This window comes from Neopelma chrysocephalum, unplaced genomic scaffold, assembly GCF_003984885.1.
Source record: "Neopelma chrysocephalum unplaced genomic scaffold, ASM398488v2 Primary Assembly neopelma1_76, whole genome shotgun sequence".
NCBI lineage: Eukaryota > Metazoa > Chordata > Aves > Passeriformes > Pipridae > Neopelma > Neopelma chrysocephalum.
The window spans coordinates 8,201,674-8,222,759 of record NW_020897737.1 but is presented as its reverse complement, the minus strand read 5'-3'; the positions used below and the strand labels follow the sequence as shown (position 1 = coordinate 8,222,759).

Sequence of the window (21,086 nt, the reverse complement as noted above, 5' to 3'; positions counted from 1 at the left end):
TCCATTACTGTGTAATGGGTTATGCTTCCCCCGTTGTACACTTGTCCTTGATGTGCTCTGTTTAAAATCAATGAAAGAACCTGGTAAATGGCATTTGTTCTGTTCTGTGATGGCATAGCCAGGGAAAATGTAATGTTCCCAGCTGGATTTTTTTTGTGTGTATTGTGACAGGAATATTGTTTTTGACATTAGGGTTGTTCTACTCATTCAAGAGTAATTCACTCTGAAAGCAAATGTAATTTTTGGTACCTAATTAATGGCAACATATAACATGTTTTTAAACTCCTTTATTTTGAATTACGGCTTCAGAAATTTTGTCAAATTAAAAAAAGGAGCAAATTTTCTAGAAAAGGTAAGAGTCAAGACATAAAGAGAATCCGTTGCTTTATTTTTTTTTTCATTTTGAAGGAAAGAACACATAGCAACATAGAACTTTCCCACTTGATTTATTTTCCAAAATTTATCTAGAATGACTGACTTGATTCTGGTTTTGAGCATAGGACACATTGTTAGGAAGGCTATGCCTCCCAACACTTCTCTTTTAGAAAAATGTATTGTAGAATCCTTTTCCTCAACATAGGAGTTAGAGGATTTTTGCACTCTGTTTCCTCAAGACTACGTGGACCTTCACTGAGACCAGAGTGTCATTTTCTATTCATTGTCATTGGAATCTTGAAGCAGAAAGTCATCAGCAAACATGTCTGATGTCATCACCTCCTATGTCTGGTTCTGCTACTTTTGGAGCAGGAGCCTAAACTAGTAAGGTCACTACCATGCCAACCAGACCTTGATCAGGTTTCTGGTTTTATAACTTCTAATGAAGTATCTGCGAACATGACAATGAAGAGTTCCCAGAAACTGTAATAGTGGCTTGTTGATTACACTAAGTATCTACTGCAATTGCTTCTGACTAGGCAGAGGTAGCTAACTTTGTCTTTAAAGCTTTTCCAAACATACAGTAGTCAATAACCTCAATTTACAGAAAAAGGGTTTCTTCACAAAGTTAGGATGTTTATAGGTGATCTCTGCAGTGAATTTCTTGGTTTTTTTCATCTCTATTTAGTCACTATACTTGGAGTAGTATTTTCCTACTTTTACAAAACTTCCTCTGAACTACTTATCCCACCTGCAGATCTCCATTCACAGGAACATATGAATTAACTTATATCCACTTTAGAAATTAATACATGTTTAAGAGTGATTTGGTTCCTCTTCTTCTTTCTTAACAGAAATCTGTAAAAATTATTTTCCCCTTTGGTATCTGTGCATTTTCAATGATCAGGTCTCCTAAACAGGGGTAAAATGCTAGAAGAGGTAAACTCAGGATGACTTGAGTAGGCAGAAGAAAAGCTTTTAGCTCTGTGTTGTGTGTTTTCCTTAGCAAGGTTGCAAAGTTAAGAACTCAAAAATTTAAAAAATTCTTGAATTAAATCTACTCTGGTGCCCTTGGTTGAGGCTGAACCCTGCCTAATTCAGAGCAGGATATGGACAACACTCCCAGTGCAAGCAGCAATTCAATACTTAAACTTATAGTCTTTGTTCAGTGTGTGGCACAGAAAAAAAAAAGATAAAATGACATGGCCTTTTTAACAGCATTAATGACTTGCATAGCATTGCTTAACAATTTTGTAGATTATTTAGTTCTCTGAGGCAGATTTCTCTTAGCTGCTTTTTTTCCTCCTGTATGTCCTTAATTCACCACAAATCTTTGCATTCGTTTCAATAATGAAGTAGAGGTCCTATTGACCTGTTCTCACTGCAAGCCTTTCCTGTGCTCAAAAGCAGTATGTGCCAGACAATTTAAGATATCAGTGCAATTATGTGCATTTTATCTGAAATAATGTTCATAGTTAATGTTATTTTTGCATTTCCTAATGTTTAGCTGCTTATCTTTGCAACCTTTATAATATATTCTCATTATAGTATTTTGAATGTAAATTAAATCCCATGGATTTATATTGACACAATCTTATCTCATAGTTATGTCACTGAAATAAGTGTATTTTCACACCTTCACTAAGCATGCTAAAATAGAATTTTGCAACATAAGTCTGTAAAACATTTTTGTTGGCAAATGAAATCCTAGTAGATGCTGATTCAAGAGGCAAGAATGGGATGAGATGTGTGATCCTTTAAGCACTAGCACTTTAATAATCAGACCTATTCACTTTTACAAAATGGATTTCATGCTTTTGAAATGCCTTTCTGTAAAGCTTTTGAAGGTGAGGGAGAGAGAGGTTACTGCTGGTGTCAGTGGCAATAGAAAGAATGTAAGCCCCAATCTCATGATTAACTGCACTTATTCAGGAAAGGATTTCTGTGGCAGTGGAAGAGCTGTGGTTCCCTTGCCACAACACTGAGTTTGTTTTTTCCTCTCATTGGTGATAAGTAGTGAGGAGCTCATTTTCATTTTCCTCAGTCTTAGGTTTAAAAGACTGCATCATTTCTTTCTCCAAATATTCATATCTATATTTAGTGCTGTCAGTGAGAGTAGTTCATGTATGAATGTTAACCTCATTTAAATTGCACCAGTGCTGACATGTAAGGAAATTCTGTAACATTTGGCCTCAATGAATCATATTTAATGCTCATGCTTGTCACCAGAGCTCTAGAGTTGCAATTACAGCAAAATTGTTATGTTCAAAGAAGTTAATGTTTTAATACATGCATGCTAATTTATGCTAGATTCAAGATCAAACTATAATTTTGGTGGAAGAGTTTAGAACTGGCTACTCTCTTCTTAGTGGTGTAGATGTTGCCTCAGACAACTCTCTCTAATGTCTGTGGTGGGCATGTTTTATATTTTGTCATTGCTGGAAAGAAAGGTCTGGCTCATATACCTATGAATGATAAGGCAGCTACTCCTAATGAAGACCGGTATTATAAATATTACATCCACATCTCCTTCCTGAGTTACTGTGAATGTATTGTAAAATAAACAAGACTTTGATAGTGTAATCTCTCCAGCTTTTGCTTTTAAAACACTCTGTGCAACTATTGAATTAATAGATATTAGAGCAATACTTCACATTTTAACTATGGAAGTAGGTTCTTGGGCTACAGCAGCAGGGAAAAAAAAAAGACAAAAACTTTAAAATCTACCATAAATGTTTCCAAAGTGTTTATTCCTGTGTGACTGTAATTCATACAGATATAAAACATATCTATGATTTTGAATTGTCATACAAGTTATGTTTATCCCACATGCCTAATTGTTTGCTCTGCTTAGTCCTCATAGTCTATTATCAAGGAGAATCTCTGATATACATGACTTTTTATTTTTTTTAGTAGAGTTTTTAAACTGCTCTCTAAGACAAAAAGTTGGTATATTCCCTAATGCAGAATTGTGTCCTTTCTCTCCTGCCCTATCAAAAAGCATTTACACAAAAATCTGTCCAGAATTTATACCAGATAATATTCTGGCCTCCATTGCTGGTAGATAGAAAAGAACTTTAAAGGTTTAGAGTACTTATGGCAAAGCTTAAGGTAAATTCTAGAAACACTGCCCTGACATATCAGAACATAAAATTGTGTCATCTCAGAATCTGTGTGTGTATGTCTACACACGTCAATTTAATGAACTTTGTTCTCTTTCCCTCTCCTATTGAACCCTGACATCTTAGACTCCAGGTAACTAAAATACCTTTCTTAATAGGCATCCTGTTTCCATCACAGCTGGATTGTGATTTATACTATATATCTAGTTGTGGATTGAAACCATAGAATACTAAAAGCATTCCTGAGTGGCATTGGTACTCTGTGCTGCTTTTTGTAGCAGACAATCAGGGAGAAGCTTAAAAAGGAAATGCAATCTTCATTTTAAGAGTTAGAGATGTCAGCGCAGAATTAGCAATGTTTCATCCTTCTTTACAGTCCTTAAAGCTAGGGAAAAAGAGAGGTAGAAAGAACATTTTCAAACTTAAATGCCTCTCAGGGTTATCTGAGGACTGATGTTATTCACAGTCTAGACTTTCATGCAGGTTTTGTTTAAAAGGAACAATTTAGCCATTACTGATCAGGACTGTGTGCCCACACACTGAAGTTTATGACTCCCTGAAGACTCCTAAAACTTTCTTTATCCTTTTTTTTTTTTTTTTTAAATAAGTGGAAGAATGAATTCTGTATTTGATGTAAGAAATTGCAGAGGTTTTATTGACAAACTTTTTGAAATACATAATTCACCTCTCTATTTTAACTAAAAAAATTAGCATCTCAGGTTACAGTGATTAAAAAATAGACCTGTCTAGAGTATGTTAAAAAACAAGTCTATGTTCCTTACAAAGGTGTAATTTATTTACATTACATTGGATGGGGCCCTAAGGAACCTGATCCTAGTGGGTGTTATCCCTGCCCATGGTGGGAGGGGAAATGATCTTTAAGGTCCCTTCTAACCTAAATAATTCTATGATTCTATAATACATTAATTTATGTATTATAAATTTAATATATTGTTATGTTCTATTCCAGAAAAAATTAGAAGACTTGAATGCTGACTGGAAGGCAATACACCACTTAATTCAACAACTAAAGGAAAAGCCAGCACTGTCAGCATTTGGCCATTTCTCTCCAGGTGTCTGTAAGTGCTTCAGTATATATGTTTTTTAAAATTAATTACAAATCACACAGTTAAAATGAAAATGAAAATGGCTGGAGACTGTCTGAATTAATTCTGTATCCTTACAAGTGCTACTATGCCATTTAACTTGTTTTTTTATCATTACCTTTCTATTTTGCACAATGTATCCCAGAAGACAAATTAGATTATTATTTGATGTAAAGGTTGCAGCATGCTTTTCAAATTATTACTGTTTCAAAGTCATGTTTCTTTATGGGATTTTGACTTTCTACATATATTAATGGAGGAAATACTGCAAAGGGAGATGAATTATTTAAATTAAAAGATAATAATGCTGTAGGTCAAGTGTCTAAATTGGTCACAGAATGAAATTCTGAAATTACTACTACTGATAGGGCAATAAAATGAGACTGTTTCAAGACAAAGATTTTGTATTCGTGGAAAAAGTCATACAGCAACATGGTAGGAGTAATTCTACAGTTAAATATTAAGTCTGATATACATCTCTGTGTGTCTTGCATTCATGAATACACAACAAGACACTAGATCTTCATATCATTTAAATTATTTGGACAAAATTTATATTCAATACTTCTCAGATCTCTTTGCACCTGTTTGTTCCCTACAAGGGAACAAACTAATTTTTTTCTTCTTGATAAATGAATTTTATTTCCCACTGCTTTCCTTTAAAATGTAGTGATTAAGCATGGGTGGAAAAGAAATACATACTGGAAGCATGGGGTTCAGTCTGAGTTTCTCAAGTCTTTGAGAGTCTCTACTTGATATTGAACTATCTCAGTTGCTCGGATGAAGAATATTACTCACCTATACAATTTGGAACACTGCTCATCATCTGTGGGAGCAGAAAGAAATGTTACCCAGCCCCCACCCCTGTAAGATTGTCTGTAACTCAGGTTTTGATATAGATACAGTAATGACTTGGAATTTGATTACATGTAGGATGTTTATCCCTCTTGCTTTTAACATGTTTTAGTGGGTAACATTCAAGAAAAGCTGAAATTGGAGAATTCTCTACCTTCTACTACTGACACTCTGGGACAGCAAAGCAGAAAAAACCTTTTTTTTTTTTTCAGAGAAGTATCATTGCACTAAATACCACTAGTGGTTTTTAAAACTTGTAGGACAACAGTATCCTTGCTTTACAGGATTTTGTTCTAAGGCATTCTGTAGAAATTCATGTAATGATATGGAGGGACTGAAGGAGATGCATGATCATTTTTTGCTCTGCTGGGTCACTAAACTTGCTGTGTCAGTTTTATGTGTGAGCAGGTTATGTCAGATTCCAGAGTGTTGGAGAGTTGCATATTTGCCGTTACAAAAGACATTATAAGAATGGAACAAGAGCACGAACACAGAGTGGTAGTGCAGTATATTATTATATTAACTCATCTTTAGCTGAAGAATTGCAAAATTACTCATTTACCTTAATGCAAGATGTAGGCTCTGACTGCTAACATTTCCAAGACTCAGCAGATGGAATTATACATGCAGAAAATTAAAGCACTGGTGTTCTGTAAAGGATTAAGCAGGAAGTAAGATTGATTTCCTCTCTGTTGTCAAGAGCACTTAAAATGTGAACCTGTGCTTGTAACACTAATTCATAATTTTTCTTTATTTGAGTCAGTTTACTGTGATATTATAGGTGTATTGTCACAGAACTGTAGAGTTCAGAAGGGACCTGGGGAGACATCTATTCCTCCTGCTCGAAGCACAGTCAATTAGTGCAGGTTGCTCAGGGTCATGTCCAGTCACATTTTAGTATTATCAAAGATGGAGACTCCATAATCTCTCTGGGGAGCTTGTTCCAGTGTTGAGCAACTCTGACAGTAAAAAAAAATTGTTTCTTCTTCTATTTAAATAGAATTTCTAGTATTTCAATTTCTGCATAATGCCTCTCACCCCACCACTGGGCTTCCCTGAAAAGAGTCTGGCTCTGTCTTCTTTACTTCACCAATCAGTTATTTAAACACATGGATATTATCCCCCTGGGCCTTTTCTTCTCCAGGCTGAGACAGCAGGTTTCCTCAAAGATAGGAAATGATATCTGTTACTAAGGTATTTTTGTATTTCATTTAAAACAATGGGAAGTGGGGAGGGAAGAAATTGAATGTCATGGGTCTTGTGATGCTGTGCTTTAAGTTCTGCAGTTATTTTAACCACTTATGTGATAGACATTTTTATGGACTTATTCTCTTCTGCTGATTCTCATGAACGATGCATTGATGTGCACAGAGACCCAAACTGGCTGTGGGAGAGTAAGCTTTAGCCAAGCCTTCCTAAAGCTAAACAATCTCATTAAAGGTCATCTTTAAAGAAAGATGCGCAAAATTATTTTTTAAGGATTCTGTGAAGCAATGGCAGTATTTCCTATTGGTAATTATTCACTTCTTGATCCTGTAGAGACTTTTAGGGACATCAGAATTTAATAATGTTGACAGCTGTGTTTGAGACCAGGGAATGAAGATGTAACTGGCTGAACTCTACTGCCCTGTCAGGTGTTATTTGATCTAGTCTGGCTACAAGAACTCAGTCAGAGTGTCTTACTAAATATACCATGTGGTGGCTGTTACAGAGGTAAAGGACCCTGTTTATGATTATTTCTAGATCTGCACATCGTAGTTTCTTTAGCTGAAGAAGCACTAAAAAATTCCTTAATATCCCACCAGTCCAGTGTGCCCTCAGGCATAGTGAACAAGAAGTACTTTTCCAGCTCAAAAAATGTACTTAGCTGAAGGGTATGCCTAAAACCTTAGCAAAGATTGACTTCCAAGATAAGATGATTCAGAAAGAAAATCACACTTGCTATCTGTACTTGACAGGATAATGTGAAATTGTGTGAATGTCTCTATCCAAATACCTTGATGCATTGCTTAGCCAGCAGTTTGAAAACATTTCAAACATAGAGAAATGTGGTTCTGGAATGGGCTTTTCCAGGAGGGTCAATATTTAATAGCATTGTTAGCATTCATATGACTTTTTTGTACTGAAGGGCTATCACTGTATTTACTTAATAAGTTAGGTAAACTTATATAGTGCTTTGTAAATCCATCCGAATGCATCGTGGGGTGGGAGGCATTCCTGACTTTGGTCCTGAGGAAGTAATTTTCCATTGTTTGCCTTCATTCAAGTAAGATGCTAGGGGAAAATTTTGGCCACTTTCATTTAGATGAAATTTATGGCCAAATTTATACTTCAAAACACAATTTCTTAAAAAGGATGTGTATTTATTTCCAATCATGCTGTACTTGAAGTTAGTGAAATTTTAAAAATAACTGCAAATGAATACAGCTGAAAGTTCTTGGTCAACTAATTTTATGTTTTGCATGTTCACCTAATAAAACTGTGAGTGATACATTGTATTAGTACTCTTGCAGTTTAACTTATTCAGTGAACAGTACTTTGTGCACAAGCAATTTCATTTTTTCCCCTGACAATTTACACAAGTTTTTGTGGTTTTGTATGAAATGCCTCATCACGAGAAACAGAAAAATGTATGACTGTGAAATGAAGAAAAAAGTAGAGTGAGAATTAGTATCAATTACAATGGAGGAATTTATTCTGAAATTAGGTAGAATTTGACCCTTTAAACTTTACAAGTTATCAATCTTATTTTGGAGCATTGTTTGTAGCAGGTCTGAAAAAAAGATAAAAAAAGGATTGGTTATGTTTTACAAATTGTAGCAGGCTTGCATTTGACAGAAAGGCCTTATATGCATTGCTAGTTATTCTACATTTACTAAAAATAATTGGAAGACAGCCAATACTGCATCACCAGAACTCACAGCACTTGCCATCAGCTTTAGTATCGTTCTTCGAATGCAGAATATCGACACTCCTCTATCAGTATAATTTGCTTTGGGAGTAGGAGCCAGGGATGGCAGACACAGAGCCAAAGACTGGGCTTCCCTGTGCAGGGGAAGAAGGATTTTCAGGATTTAGAATGGGTAAAGGAGGAATGGGAGAGGAGTGACATATCAAGCTGAGTCCATTAGATGCAAGTTGTATCATGAGGACTGTGAGCTGCAGTAAGTTCACCAGCTGCAATAGTGGTGAGGAGAACTCATCACTTACTAGCTGAACCCACTTACTGTGGGTTCAGCTGGAGTGTAGGAAAAAGATTCACAGCAGTCAGTCACCTCCAGAGTTGATAATGTCTTGAGTTTTGGCGTTTGAATTAAAAGAGTGATATTTGTGAAACTGGGGAAACTAGTCACAACAGAATTTCATTTGCTTGTCCTTTGATATTTTAGTTGAAAGAGTATCGTATGTCTTCTTCTGTCTGGGAAGTGTAGTTTGGTTTTTATTTCTCTGTGAAACAAGTCCTCACCTGGACTAGGCAGACTAGGCATGCTGCTTCATTCTAGGCTTGTAAAATCATATAAAACAATTCTTGAAAAATACCGCTATTACTCTGAGTATATGTACTGTTGTGGCTTAATGCAGCTGAAATTCATATTCACTGCTTGGAATATATAAGAAACACGTATGGGTGCTACTAAAAATATACCATTCATTAGGCTGTAGGTTTTTGAGGAAACTTAGCAACAAATAAAATCATGTATGTGAAAATACACACTTTGATGAAATAACTTAAGGTTTAAAACTAAAATCCAGTGACCTCAGAAGCTGAAAATGCTTCTGTAGGGATAGTGCCTGTTTTATATGCATCTGGAATTTTCTTTCATTTTAATATTAAATGCATATTTGAGTCAACTATTATTCTATATTTGATACTTCTAAGACAGAGAGATGTACAGATGGACATAGCAGTATCCTACATTATGAAGACTGCTCTATTAAATCTCTGATATTATATTTGGGTTAATATTTTCAGTGGGGATGAAGGATTCTTTGGTTTTGAAACTATAACTATTGAAATATTCCATGGACTTCAGAGCTGAATTGTGTACTGTTTCACTACTTCTTTAAAAACAAACCATTTGTATTTAAGAGATATTCAGGAAACAAAGAAAAAAAATGTAAGAAACAAAATGACAACAACTAGCTTTGGGCAAAAATGCACAATAGATACATTTTCTTTTTTGTTGTATTTCATAGCTAATGTGCTCTGAAGTAGTCATCGTTTATGTATTATGCACAGTGTTTGAGTGAACACATATGCTATAGTTCAGCACTGTGTTTCTCAGAATTTTCAAAAGCTAGCTTTAAAAATCCTTGTACATTTCATTATATGAACCTGAGAATATATTAATGTGTGTATTCAAAGGGTAAATTAAAAACAAATGTACAAATCGGATATTAGAGTCTCTGTATTCTTTATAGCAGCTGGCATAGTATAATTGAGACCAAGAATACTCAAAATAATTCCTTGGGAAAGACTGAATGATTTAGGGATGTGTGCATCTACAGTGTTTTCAATCCTAATGGAAACCTGTGTTTGATATTTAAAAATGTGTTGTGTGTAACCTTCACCATTTAAAAGAACTGTGCTGTCAGGTATTTAAGCACTTTCATGGGGGATGTGGTAGATACTTAATTTTCTAGAACCATTCTCCACAGAATGAACAGCTGAAAATCCACCATGTGTATCTGTTATGATAAGAAATTCTACACTGAATTAGAAGGCAATGCTACTGCCAATAGTCCATTTTAGTCAACTTTAGTTTTAGGACACCAGTAAAGAAAACCACTGTTATGAGAGTTGTAGTAATAATTTGGTTTAACTCTATGAAATTTTACAAAAATAAAATGCAAGGGAGAAAATGATTAGGGAAAAATGCAGTAGGGAGGTATCATAGAGAATACCTTGAGGTCCTAAATCATTAGAGAGCAGTAAGAATAGACTCTTCCTTAAGTCTGTTGCCCTAACAAAGGTTGCTCACTCTCATAAATAGTGGAATAGTAAGGAATTGCCATTGATTGCCTGAAGATGATTGCCTTTACTTTTTCTTTTGGTTGCCTTTGGATGAAGGATAAAAAAAATTGTTTCTGTGAATAATTTTAGTAGACTTGAGTTTGAATCATTTTACTTTATAGTCTTATGTAGTAAAGAGGTTCACAGATGCCAGCCTGAGATGGCCCTATTATATGTACATTGCCATATATCTGTTTTGTCTATTGTATTCAGGAAAGAAGTGTCTAATAATTTCATCTGATTTTCATTAAGAAGCTTTTTTACTTCTCATGTGTGTGACACATCTAACAAATAACAATATGGCACAAAACTGAATCAGTTACCATTTGATTGGAGATTTTTCAAGGTCAGGACCCAGTTTCACAAGCAGTTCTATTTTTCAATACAGCTGACATCAGACACAAGCTGAAGACAAACTTGTCTAATAAAGCTTTCAGATTCAATTTTCTCTCTGCATATAGCTTCAGGAATCTCTGGAGGTCATTCTCAGCATGTGCTGCAACACCAACAGGGAGAAGTAATGAAAAGCATCTAGATAAAAAGCTGACACTATGCCTTCAAAGCTGCATGAATAAAAACATAATAAGCAAGTTTAGAAACGCAAATCTCTTTTATTCTCAGAATTTGTATCTTGATCTTCATAGTATATCTTGATTTGAGGATTTGTTTCTGGATTATCTGACAGGTAAAAAATACATGCAAAATACACCTAAGCCACAGAAGCCCAATTTGAATAAAAACAAAGATTATGCCTTTATTTTCCATCCTATTTCAGAGGTCTTGCAGTAGATTCCTCTTTAAAATATCTGTAATAAACAGGTGTGGCAGTACAGTTTACAAAGGAAAGGTGAACTTCTACTTTGATTTTTCAGGGCTCAGTTGATTAAATAAAACTCACTCTGGGTTCCTACTCAGAATTTTTATTGTACTTATTGTACTTATACCTGTGATGAAATGTAAATCAAAGTGAAAACAGCAGTTGGCTGCTTTGCTGTTATTAAAGACAATATGGAATCTAGGTCTACTTTTTCTATTCTATAACAAGTTGTTCAAAGCACAGCTGTCAAGATTTATGATGTAAATAAGATTAACGCTATCATCAGTCTTTCAAAGGACCACATTCACCTATTCCATTTTTAAAATATGATCCAGCATTTTCTTCTGAGGAGCAGGCTTTGCAGCTTGTTTTCTTTCATTTAATTTCTTGATCAATAGTTAGTAGCAGCAGGATATGCAGGATTCATTTTGATTAAATCCCATCAAATGTAAATTACAGCATACTGTAGAATTCATCAAGCTATTATTGATAAGCTATACCAGGTGAGAGCACAGAACTAAGTTACAGTTAGGGTCGGATTTTTTATATGGCTCCCATAACATGGATAACATTCTACAGAATCCAATGTTAGCAATTTTTAAGAAATGTGACAACAACACAATTGTATCATTTTAAAAACACAGATAGACATTTGAACAACAAACATTTGAATTAGTTTATTCTGGAAGATATGGAAAAAGGGATTCTCAATAGAGTTCCTAGAGTATCTGTAATAAAATGGTAGTTTACGCTTTTTTTTTTTAGTTTTTCTGCCTCAGTTTCTAGCTTTACATCTTTAAATCACACTCTTTTTTTTTTAAAGTGCTTTATCCACTCTCTCTCTCCCTTCTTTTTGTCACAAACACCTGAATTACTTTAATATCTGACTATCCAGATAATATCGACTTCCAAATAGCAGTAATCTCTCTATTTTCTTTCTTTTTATGTAGTAATTAGGTCTATTGACAACTAAATTCTGTGAAAATGTCTTTAATTTGCTAGAATAATAGAAAGTCATAGGTCATTCTGCACATAACTCTCTTGACCTTTGTGCTTTTCTTTGTTGACTTGTCTTTTTAAAAGAGTAAAGGAAGCCAGCTTTTCCTTGGGAAAGGAGCAGTGCTCAGTGACATCCTGTTCATGTCCTACCGAAAAATGCAATGGCTCTTTGGCATCCTTCCTAATATTTTCATGGTGATTGGAGCTGCCACAGAGTTAGGTCTGCTCTACAGAGAAATAGCCAAGCAAGGAGTTTAAGCAAGTGTGATCACAGTTCATGAGCAGCGTGGAGGCCACAGGGAATGAGGAATAAAACTCATAATTGCTTCTAACATTTCTGCTCTAGTCAGAGGGCATGAGACAGTGGCAGAACAGACTTGTTCCTTAAACCATAAAGGGCTAAAAGGAGAAGAAGGTGGCAAATGAAAACCTCTTTAGTCTGGTTGATATGAAGCTTGTCACTGAAATATCAGACTGCTGACTTTGATTGTATCAGTATGGAGAAGCAGGGGACATACAGTGATGGGGACAGGCGGGAAGAGATTTGCATTACTGATATTTCCTTTAACAATAGATTGGTGGTCAGATGACACTTAAGTTCCCAAAGGCAGTTCTTCATAGGGTGAAACTAAAATAGCTGGAAAAGCAGTAGAGATTAGTTTGACCTGAAAAGTAAGCATTTATAGGTGTTTTTGTGGGAAAGCTTGACAAGTGTTTCACAAAGTAGTACGAGGCAAGATATTTTAAAATTTCTAATGAAAGAACAGAAGGTGCTTGTAGTGATTTCAGGAATTACTTTGTCAGAAACAAAGTGACAGTGATGACATTGCCTTTGAACAGCTGTTTTTAATTCTGCAGAATTTTTCTATTGAAGAATAAGGGTAGACAGAAGCTTTGGCATGAATACCGTAATGTTGTTAAATTAGCTAACTGAACTCTGATTATTTCACAGCTTCTTCAAACCTGTTATGATTTTTTTTTAAACTACAAGGTGCCTAAAATCCCAAAACAAAATGTTTTATATCCGTGTACAATTTCTTACACCTTTTTTTTCAGAGTTCCCCTTGGCTAGGATGGCAATTTATGCCTGTTAAATCAATTTATAGATCTTACAAAATTAGAAGAGGTGATTTTTTATGAGACTGTAAAAGTTGCAGTTGCTGGCAATATGTGTTTTTCCTTCTATCAAAAAACTTGCTGCCAAAATTCAGTTACATGCCAGTAGCAATACACTGGAAATGTAAATGTTGTCATATAGATTGACGTCCAATTGAAAGCTGCATACTAAATCAAGGAACTTGTTACTTTACTGACAAAAGGAATGCTGAGAGGTGCTTGCATCATTTGTGACAGATGTTGTCACAACGTTTTTTGTAAGGCAAGTATGTGACAGAATTTGATTCTACAGCACCACAAATGCTGTAGTACAAAACATTCATTTTCATGAAACCCTTTTGTAACAACTGCAACAGCTACTCACTGAAAAAGGCTCCTATCATTTGGAAAAAAATAAATGCCTTCTGTAGTGGTACAAATAGTACTACATTTAAAAAACAGCTACAGAAAAAAAGGCTGCTTTCAAAAAATAATGCTTGACTCCTTGAACTCTACAGACTGCCCAGAAATTATTGTGTGTGTTTCTGGATATTGGAAAACTTAACTAAGGATGCAGAAATCAGTTACTGAGGGAGTGAGGGAATAAATATGAAAAATGAAATTTTATTTCCTTATAAAAACATTAAGTAACAGCAAAAGTACTATTTTTAGATGACTTTAAAAAATAAAATTGCATACTGACAATGCCTTAATATTACCAGAAAGACTCCTTGTATTGATTCTGTCTTAACACTTGAAGAGAGCCCACAACAGGCTAGAACATTTTCATCAATACTTCTTTATTACAAAATTTTAAGAGCCAACCAGGTACTTTTATCCTTAAAAACCCAAACGTATAAGTAGTACTTATAAGGTAAATTGCTCCATTGACTGTACTTTTGGATTTGTGGATTACTGCTAACTTTTACAGATAAATTAGTTTTAAATTGTTTGTAGCTGCATGGATCTCTTTGGGATTCAAAGTGTTATTGCAGTGTAAAGTTTGTAGCATTTCAGTTCTCCAAAAGATTGACTCACTTGATGCAATGTCTTCTTAAGGTTTCCTTTCAAAGTTCTTTGAAAAAGGTTAAAATGTTTATGTCTATAAAATAAATGGGAAATGTTTATTTCAGGACTGGTTTAGAAAAAAGCCCATGTATCACCCTGAAACATGAAAACTCACATGCATTGAATGCTCTTAGCTGTTTTCTTTGTTGTCAAATGTAAAACTTTTTATCAGAGCAATGAAAATATTTATTATGGGTCACCATGGATGAATGTAAGTAGCAATTTAGTCAAAAGCTTGTAATTATGTTATGAAGAAAATAAACCATTTGTCCAAAATTTCCATGTGATAATTCACACAGTAAATACAAAAAATATTCAGTATGACTTCACCTTATTTTGTGCAAACCGGTATATGCAGTCTGAGGATCCGTAACCTCTCTGGCCAGACATGTAAAGTCTTCCACATGGAACAATATACCAAATGAGAAGCTAAAACTAGCAGAAGAGTCACAATCATAATAATAATTTTTAGATTCTATTTATTCATTTTAGTTGAGCCAGTCTGAATTCCCTACTTCAAGAAGTTTTTCTTCTTTTCCTTTTAGAGCATGTATCATGAGAGCTTAGGGGAAGACTCAAATGAGTACTGACAAAAAAGATAGAGGGCACAGTCAAGCCAGAAAGTAATTGTTTCTCTCACCTGTGGGTTCCTGGCACTTCATATCAAAATTAAGAAATATTGACTGGGGGGGAGGGAACAACACAGATGTAAACATTTATTATTATTTTTGCTTTTGTTACAATAAATAAGAGATATTAGCCTTACCGTATGTTTACTTTATATTATACCAGTGTCTCAGCAGTTGAATCAACTTCTAATTTTGTGAAAAAGCAACTAATGGCATCAAAAAATGGTTATTTTTGCAGTAGTAGAAATATTGGTGTCAGTATTGTAGATATTTGTTCAGCTAGCCTTTAAACTACTAAACAGAAAGAAGTAACAAATGCAACCATGTTTGATATACAGTTTGCATAAACAGGAAAGGTTTTTTTACAGAAGAGGGAGATTTTTAAATCTTAACCATTAAATTGAATGTACCGGGTTTGGGGTTTTGTTTACATTGTGGTCTGGGTTTGGGGTTTTTTTCCTTCTTCTGGATTTTTTTTAAAGCATTATCTCAATATTGTAAACAGTGTTGACACTATATAATTTCAGAATATTGTTTTCAACCAACTTTTTAACTACGTTTTGATGGTTAAATAAGCCTTGGTAATTTTAATCAGCAATACTGCTATAAACTGAATATAGATCCAACTACCTTCACATAGTATATGAAAGGATCTTGTGCTACCTTTTTTTTAGTTTTTGTCTGCTTATTTTCACACTCACTAAAAGTGATCCATTCATACCCTAGCCTTTTACTTTTCAATTTTTAGTGGGCCCATCAGTCATGTTGAACTCTGCCTAAGGAAAGGTTCTCAGGGAGTGCCATGACAATGCTATATTACTAAAAGGAGACTGAACTTTGGAGCAGTTTATCTTTCAGAAAGGTTTGAATGGAACAATCGGTCCAAGCAGATTAATGCTGCCTCTGTTTACAGATATATATTACAATCTTCAATTGGTTTTGTACTACCTGCCCCTGGTCAAGTAATAGTCCAACTAGGATCAAATACTGCAGATTTAAAACTTTTTCCACCACATGTAGAGCAGTCAGTTGAATGTTTACATACACTGTGCCAGGATTATTGCCATGTACTATCTCCAGTCTTAGCTGCTTCCTTCCCAAATTGTTCTCTGTCCTTACACTATTTCCAATGTGGTTTTTGGAGAATGTTTGAAAATGAGAATATAGCTTTACAGGACCACAGAATAGGTGAGGTTGGAAGGGACCTCTGGAGATAATCTGGTGCAACCCCCCTACTCAGGCAGGGTAACCTAGAGGAGGCTGCCCGGGACCATGGTGGTGTGACTTTTGGGTATTTCCAAGAATGGAGATTCTGCAACCTCTCTGGGGCAAGCTGTCATCCTGCAGGGACCAGTCACCCTCGTAGTCAAAAACCACTTCCTGATATTCAGGGGGAATCTCCTGTGTTTCAGTTGTGCCCATTGCCCCTTTTCTTGTCACAGGACACCACTGGAAAGAGCCTGACTGTATCTTCTCTGCACCCTCTCTTCAGATATTTATATGTGTTGATGAGATTCCACCCTGAGTCTTCTCCTTTCTGGGGTAAACAGTTTGTACTCTCTCAAGCTTTCCAGAAAGGAAGCATCAGCTCTGTCCACCTGTTGGCAATGATCCTCCTAATGCAGCTCATGATAGCATGAGCCTTTGTCACAAGGACACATTGATGACTCGTGTTCAACTTGGAATCCATCAGGACCAAAGGACCACCAGTGCCTTTTCTGCACTGACAGGTGGTCAGCTCCCAGCCTGTGCTGGTACATGGTGTTGTTCCTCCCCAGGAAGTGTAGGATTTTGCACTTCCCTTTGTTGAACTTCATGATAATCCTGTCAGCCCCAGACAGGGACCTGTTAAGATCCCTCCGATTTGCAGCACAACCTCTCTTGCTGTGTCAGCTGCTCCTCCCAGCGTTGTGTCAGCTGCAAATTTACTGATGGTACGCTCTGTCCTAACAGTCACGTCCTTAGGGAAGATGTTAAATAGGATTGGACACAGGAGTGACCTCTGGGCAGCACCACTACTTACTGGCCCTCAACTAGACTTCATGCCATTAATCACTGCCCTGTGGGCCCAGTGGTTCAGCCAGTTTTCAGCCCACCTCACTGTCTGCTCATCCAGCCCACGCTTCCTTAGCTTCTCTGTGAGAATCTTATGAGAGACAGTGTTGAAAACCTTACTGACGTCAAGGCTGTCGACAACTGCTGTTCTGCCTATGTCTGCCAAGCCAGCTGTTCTATCATATAATGTGAGCAGTTTGGTCAAGCAGAACTTCCCCTTGGGGAATCCATGCTGCCTATTCCTGATCACCTTTTTGTGCTTCATGCACCTATAGATTCCCAGGATTACTTGTTCCATCACTTTCCCAGGGTTTGAGGTGAAGCAATTGACCTGTGGTTCCCTGGGTTCTCTGTTTCATCCTTCTCGAAGACAAAAGTGACATTTGCTTTCCTCCAGTCTTCAGACACTTCCATTTGCCATAATCCATCAAAGTTTGTGGAAAGTATCCTTGCAATGACATCTACCAGATCCCCCAGCACTCACAGGTGCATTCTATCAGGGCTCATGGACTTATGTATGTATTTCCAGTTTGCTGAAGTATCATCCAGTCTGATTCTCTTCTACAGAGGGCAATTTTTTAGAACTCTATAACTTCTGTACATGGAAATTAACTTGAAGTGCCTCCTATGATCTAAGAAACTACTAACATTACACTTCTAGTTATCTTGCATACAGAGAAAGTATTTGCAGCTCTTTGCAACAACAGGCCATAATCTGAACTTTGTGCTATGCAGCACTAAGTTAACTTCAGCTCAATGTTTATTTACCTACTTATGTGGTTTATATAACTGAAATCCTTAGTGTTTGGTAGCTTCTATCTATTTTTCTGGCAGACAGTGGAATATGTTCTTATTCCCATTGCAACCCAGTGTTTGTGAAGCAAGAGTTTTTCTTTACACTGAATGAAACCCATATCAAAACATCTTTCTGTTGTGTTTGAAGGAATTCAAAGAAATTAATTTTACAATAAACAGCTTAGTCACACTTCTACATATAAAAATGAGGATGGTAAGAAAATTCTACCAGATCTTTCCTATGACAGAGAAAGAAAAGTCTGAGAAAGCTGACACTTACCTTTCTACTATAAATTTAAAATTTCTACTATAAATTTAAAATAACTTTTGTAGTTATGTTTCAAATATAGCAGTACACATTTACCTTTAGATCTTTTTCTTCAAAGAGTTTTAACCTTGACTTTCTACTTTCTTTTGAATCCCTAAGGGGTCTTTAGTTTTGGTCCCTCTCTTCCTCTTACTGCACAGACTATTTTAGATCTAAACTTTAATTAATAATCCCATAAACTATCAGCTTCTTTTACCTGTAATAATCAAAATTATATATAATGCATAATGATTTCTTACGAATCATTAACAGCTTTGGGAATTAAAAGGAATTGCAGGCACTTACCTTGTATTTTAAACTCACGACAATAACACATAATGTGAATGTTCCCTAAGTGTTCATGAAATTAAGTACAAACTGTTACTCATTTGTAATCTATAAAAATTACTATGTATGAAATATCCCCAATATTATTACCAAGTCTTCTTTTTCTAAGAATTGTTTTTACTTAATATTCAAGGCTAAGACAATCAGGCATTAATATTCTATTAAAGTAGAAAAAGACACTTTGAAACATGATTTTTGTCTTTAAAAGCTGATTAAATGTTGAGAAAGTTCTATCTTAGAGATACAATTCTCTATGGGTGCATATTTTCTAGATTTAGAATTGTGGGTGGAATTTTGTTTGCAATAACTTTTGATCAATGTAAAGACTTTATTCTGAGTTCAGATTATCAGAAAAAAACATTCCTTGCTTTCAAATTTCAAAGTTGGTAGGGTTTTTTGGGGTAATAAATTTACATTATTTATTATAGTTAATCAGAGCTCTGTTGGCCACTGTATTTCTACTATTTTCCTTTCAGAACTCCTTTGTGACCCAGAGCATTTGGCAAGTAGCTGTAGCCCTCTCTGCAAAAAGTGTTATTGGGAGTGAGCACCTGGCATGGAGGGGCTGTACTGCATGGGAGAACTTAATGTACTCTTAACTTTATTTCCTTAACTTTGAAGGACTGAGAGAGATGGGACTATTCATTTATCACTGGAACAAGTCTAAAGAATAAATCAGTCTCAGAACTGTCTTTTCAGATCTCTCTCTCTCTGAGAAGTCTGCTTGGATTTTAAGAATATGATTGTGGATGCTCTAAGCCTGTAGAAAACTGGTTGCAAAGACACAGCATAAGAAAAAAAAGTAAAGGAAAAAATGCACTTTAATAATTGACAGAACTTCACCTGTGTGCTACTGTGGAGTTTAGTTGTTCCAAATCGAACTCACGGTGATAAAGTGCTTTTAAGATGACACTGAGACTTCCCAGGAATTAAGCAAAACCTGCCTGGTGTGCCACCTTCCAGTCAGCAAACTGCTGCTTTGCCCGCAGAGGGAATACTCACTTGATCTGTCACTGAAGTCAGTGTTGCCTGTGTTAAAATAAATTCACTGAGTGATGATGTCTGTGCATATGCCACAGGGTACAGGTATCCTTCCTCTGTTTGCTCAGAGTGAGTAAAATGCAGCTGGGTTTCCTTGACTAAAACAGGAACAAAGTTTAGTGGATGTATATTAATCTTATTCATTGTATGAAGGATGTAAGGCTGGTATCTGCCTTAATTGGTGCTGCTAACAATGGAACTAAAGCCCCAGGCTAGACATGCAAAATGAATTAAAATCTATATCCAGTTACTATGTTATTTCATCTCTGTCAAAAAGCTTTGACCTGGTAGATGCTTACCTTACATAGCTACAACTTGAACACTACTTACAACATTCTGAAGGATGGTTCGGAACATTCCTGTGATCTGAGGCAGTTTTGCTTAAAGACTTTTGCTTGAAAGGGGTGTTGGAAGGGCTTTGAATCTTTTGGAAGTGTTGTCATTTTTCCTGTCTATTTTGTTCCTGTTCAGTGCCTAAATAAGGAGTTTCATTTGTTTTGAGTTGTCAGTTTGACCCTCTCTTGAAACACAACACTGAAGGGGTGCGAGGGGAATTCTTTCCTTGCAGTTACTTCATTCTGCTTTTCTTATTTTTGAATTTAATATTTCAATTTCAATTTCATGACACATTTTAGTTATTTTCACTCCTAAAGTTTAACATTACAGATTATTTTCAGGATGCAAAAATTACCAATTTACTCTTGATTTCATCCAGTGTATCTCAGAGCTCAAGAACAAGTTTGAAATCACGGCTATTATTTTGTATTTCCCCCCCCCTATTCCTGTTCTTTGTTGTTTCATTCTTTGTTAAGCAGCAAAAAGGGCTAATGGGAAATCATCTTCAAAACTACACATTTGTGTGATTTATTGTCTTAAATTTTATTTGTCCTTTTGGTTTTGTGGTTTATCATATCACTGAAGTGAACCAGTATAACTGTTAAATAAACTGAAAGATGAAGTCCATAATTGTTTTCATGATGTGTTGCAATGGGATAGAATTTCCTATTTGGATATTTGAAAAAAAAGAATCTGATTCTAGTTTTGCATTTATAAATTACTTGTCCTGGGGAAAAACAAACAAACTTATTAAAAACTCCCACCAAAACCAAAAGCAACAAATTGTTCCCTTTGAGTTACAGAAACTGTCAGTACAGTTCTGGATAAATCATTTCAGAATGAGATCTGTTGCTACATATTGTGTAGTTAATGTTGATTTATATTTGTCTATCGATTTTAGTCCCTCATTTATACATTTCTGTTGAATGAACCATGTCATATCTGTGCAAGCATGAAAAAAGAGCAATAAGGGACAGGTTCTGTTTCAAATGACATTTTTGTTCTTGTGTTTTCCCTATTTTAGTATTTTTCTTCTTTGACTGGTCTTTTTAAAAAAATGAGAAAAAATTGACAAAATACAATTCAGTGTAGCCTCATCTGCAATAACATTGTCCACAAGGAAT

At 35.6% G+C, this 21,086-nt stretch overlaps 1 protein-coding gene across 12 annotated transcripts in view; it reads left to right on the top strand.

Annotated features, from left to right (window-relative positions):
• Positions 1-21,086, top strand: part of DMD (dystrophin) — a 1,013,774-nt gene that overhangs the window by 651,887 nt on the left and 340,801 nt on the right. For all 12 annotated transcript variants that reach the window (XM_027688940.1, XM_027688937.1, XM_027688948.1 and 9 more), the window contains one exon: positions 4,468-4,576. In XM_027688940.1, the coding sequence (XP_027544741.1) occupies positions 4,468-4,576 (109 nt within the window). The remainder of the gene's footprint in view (positions 1-4,467; positions 4,577-21,086) is intronic.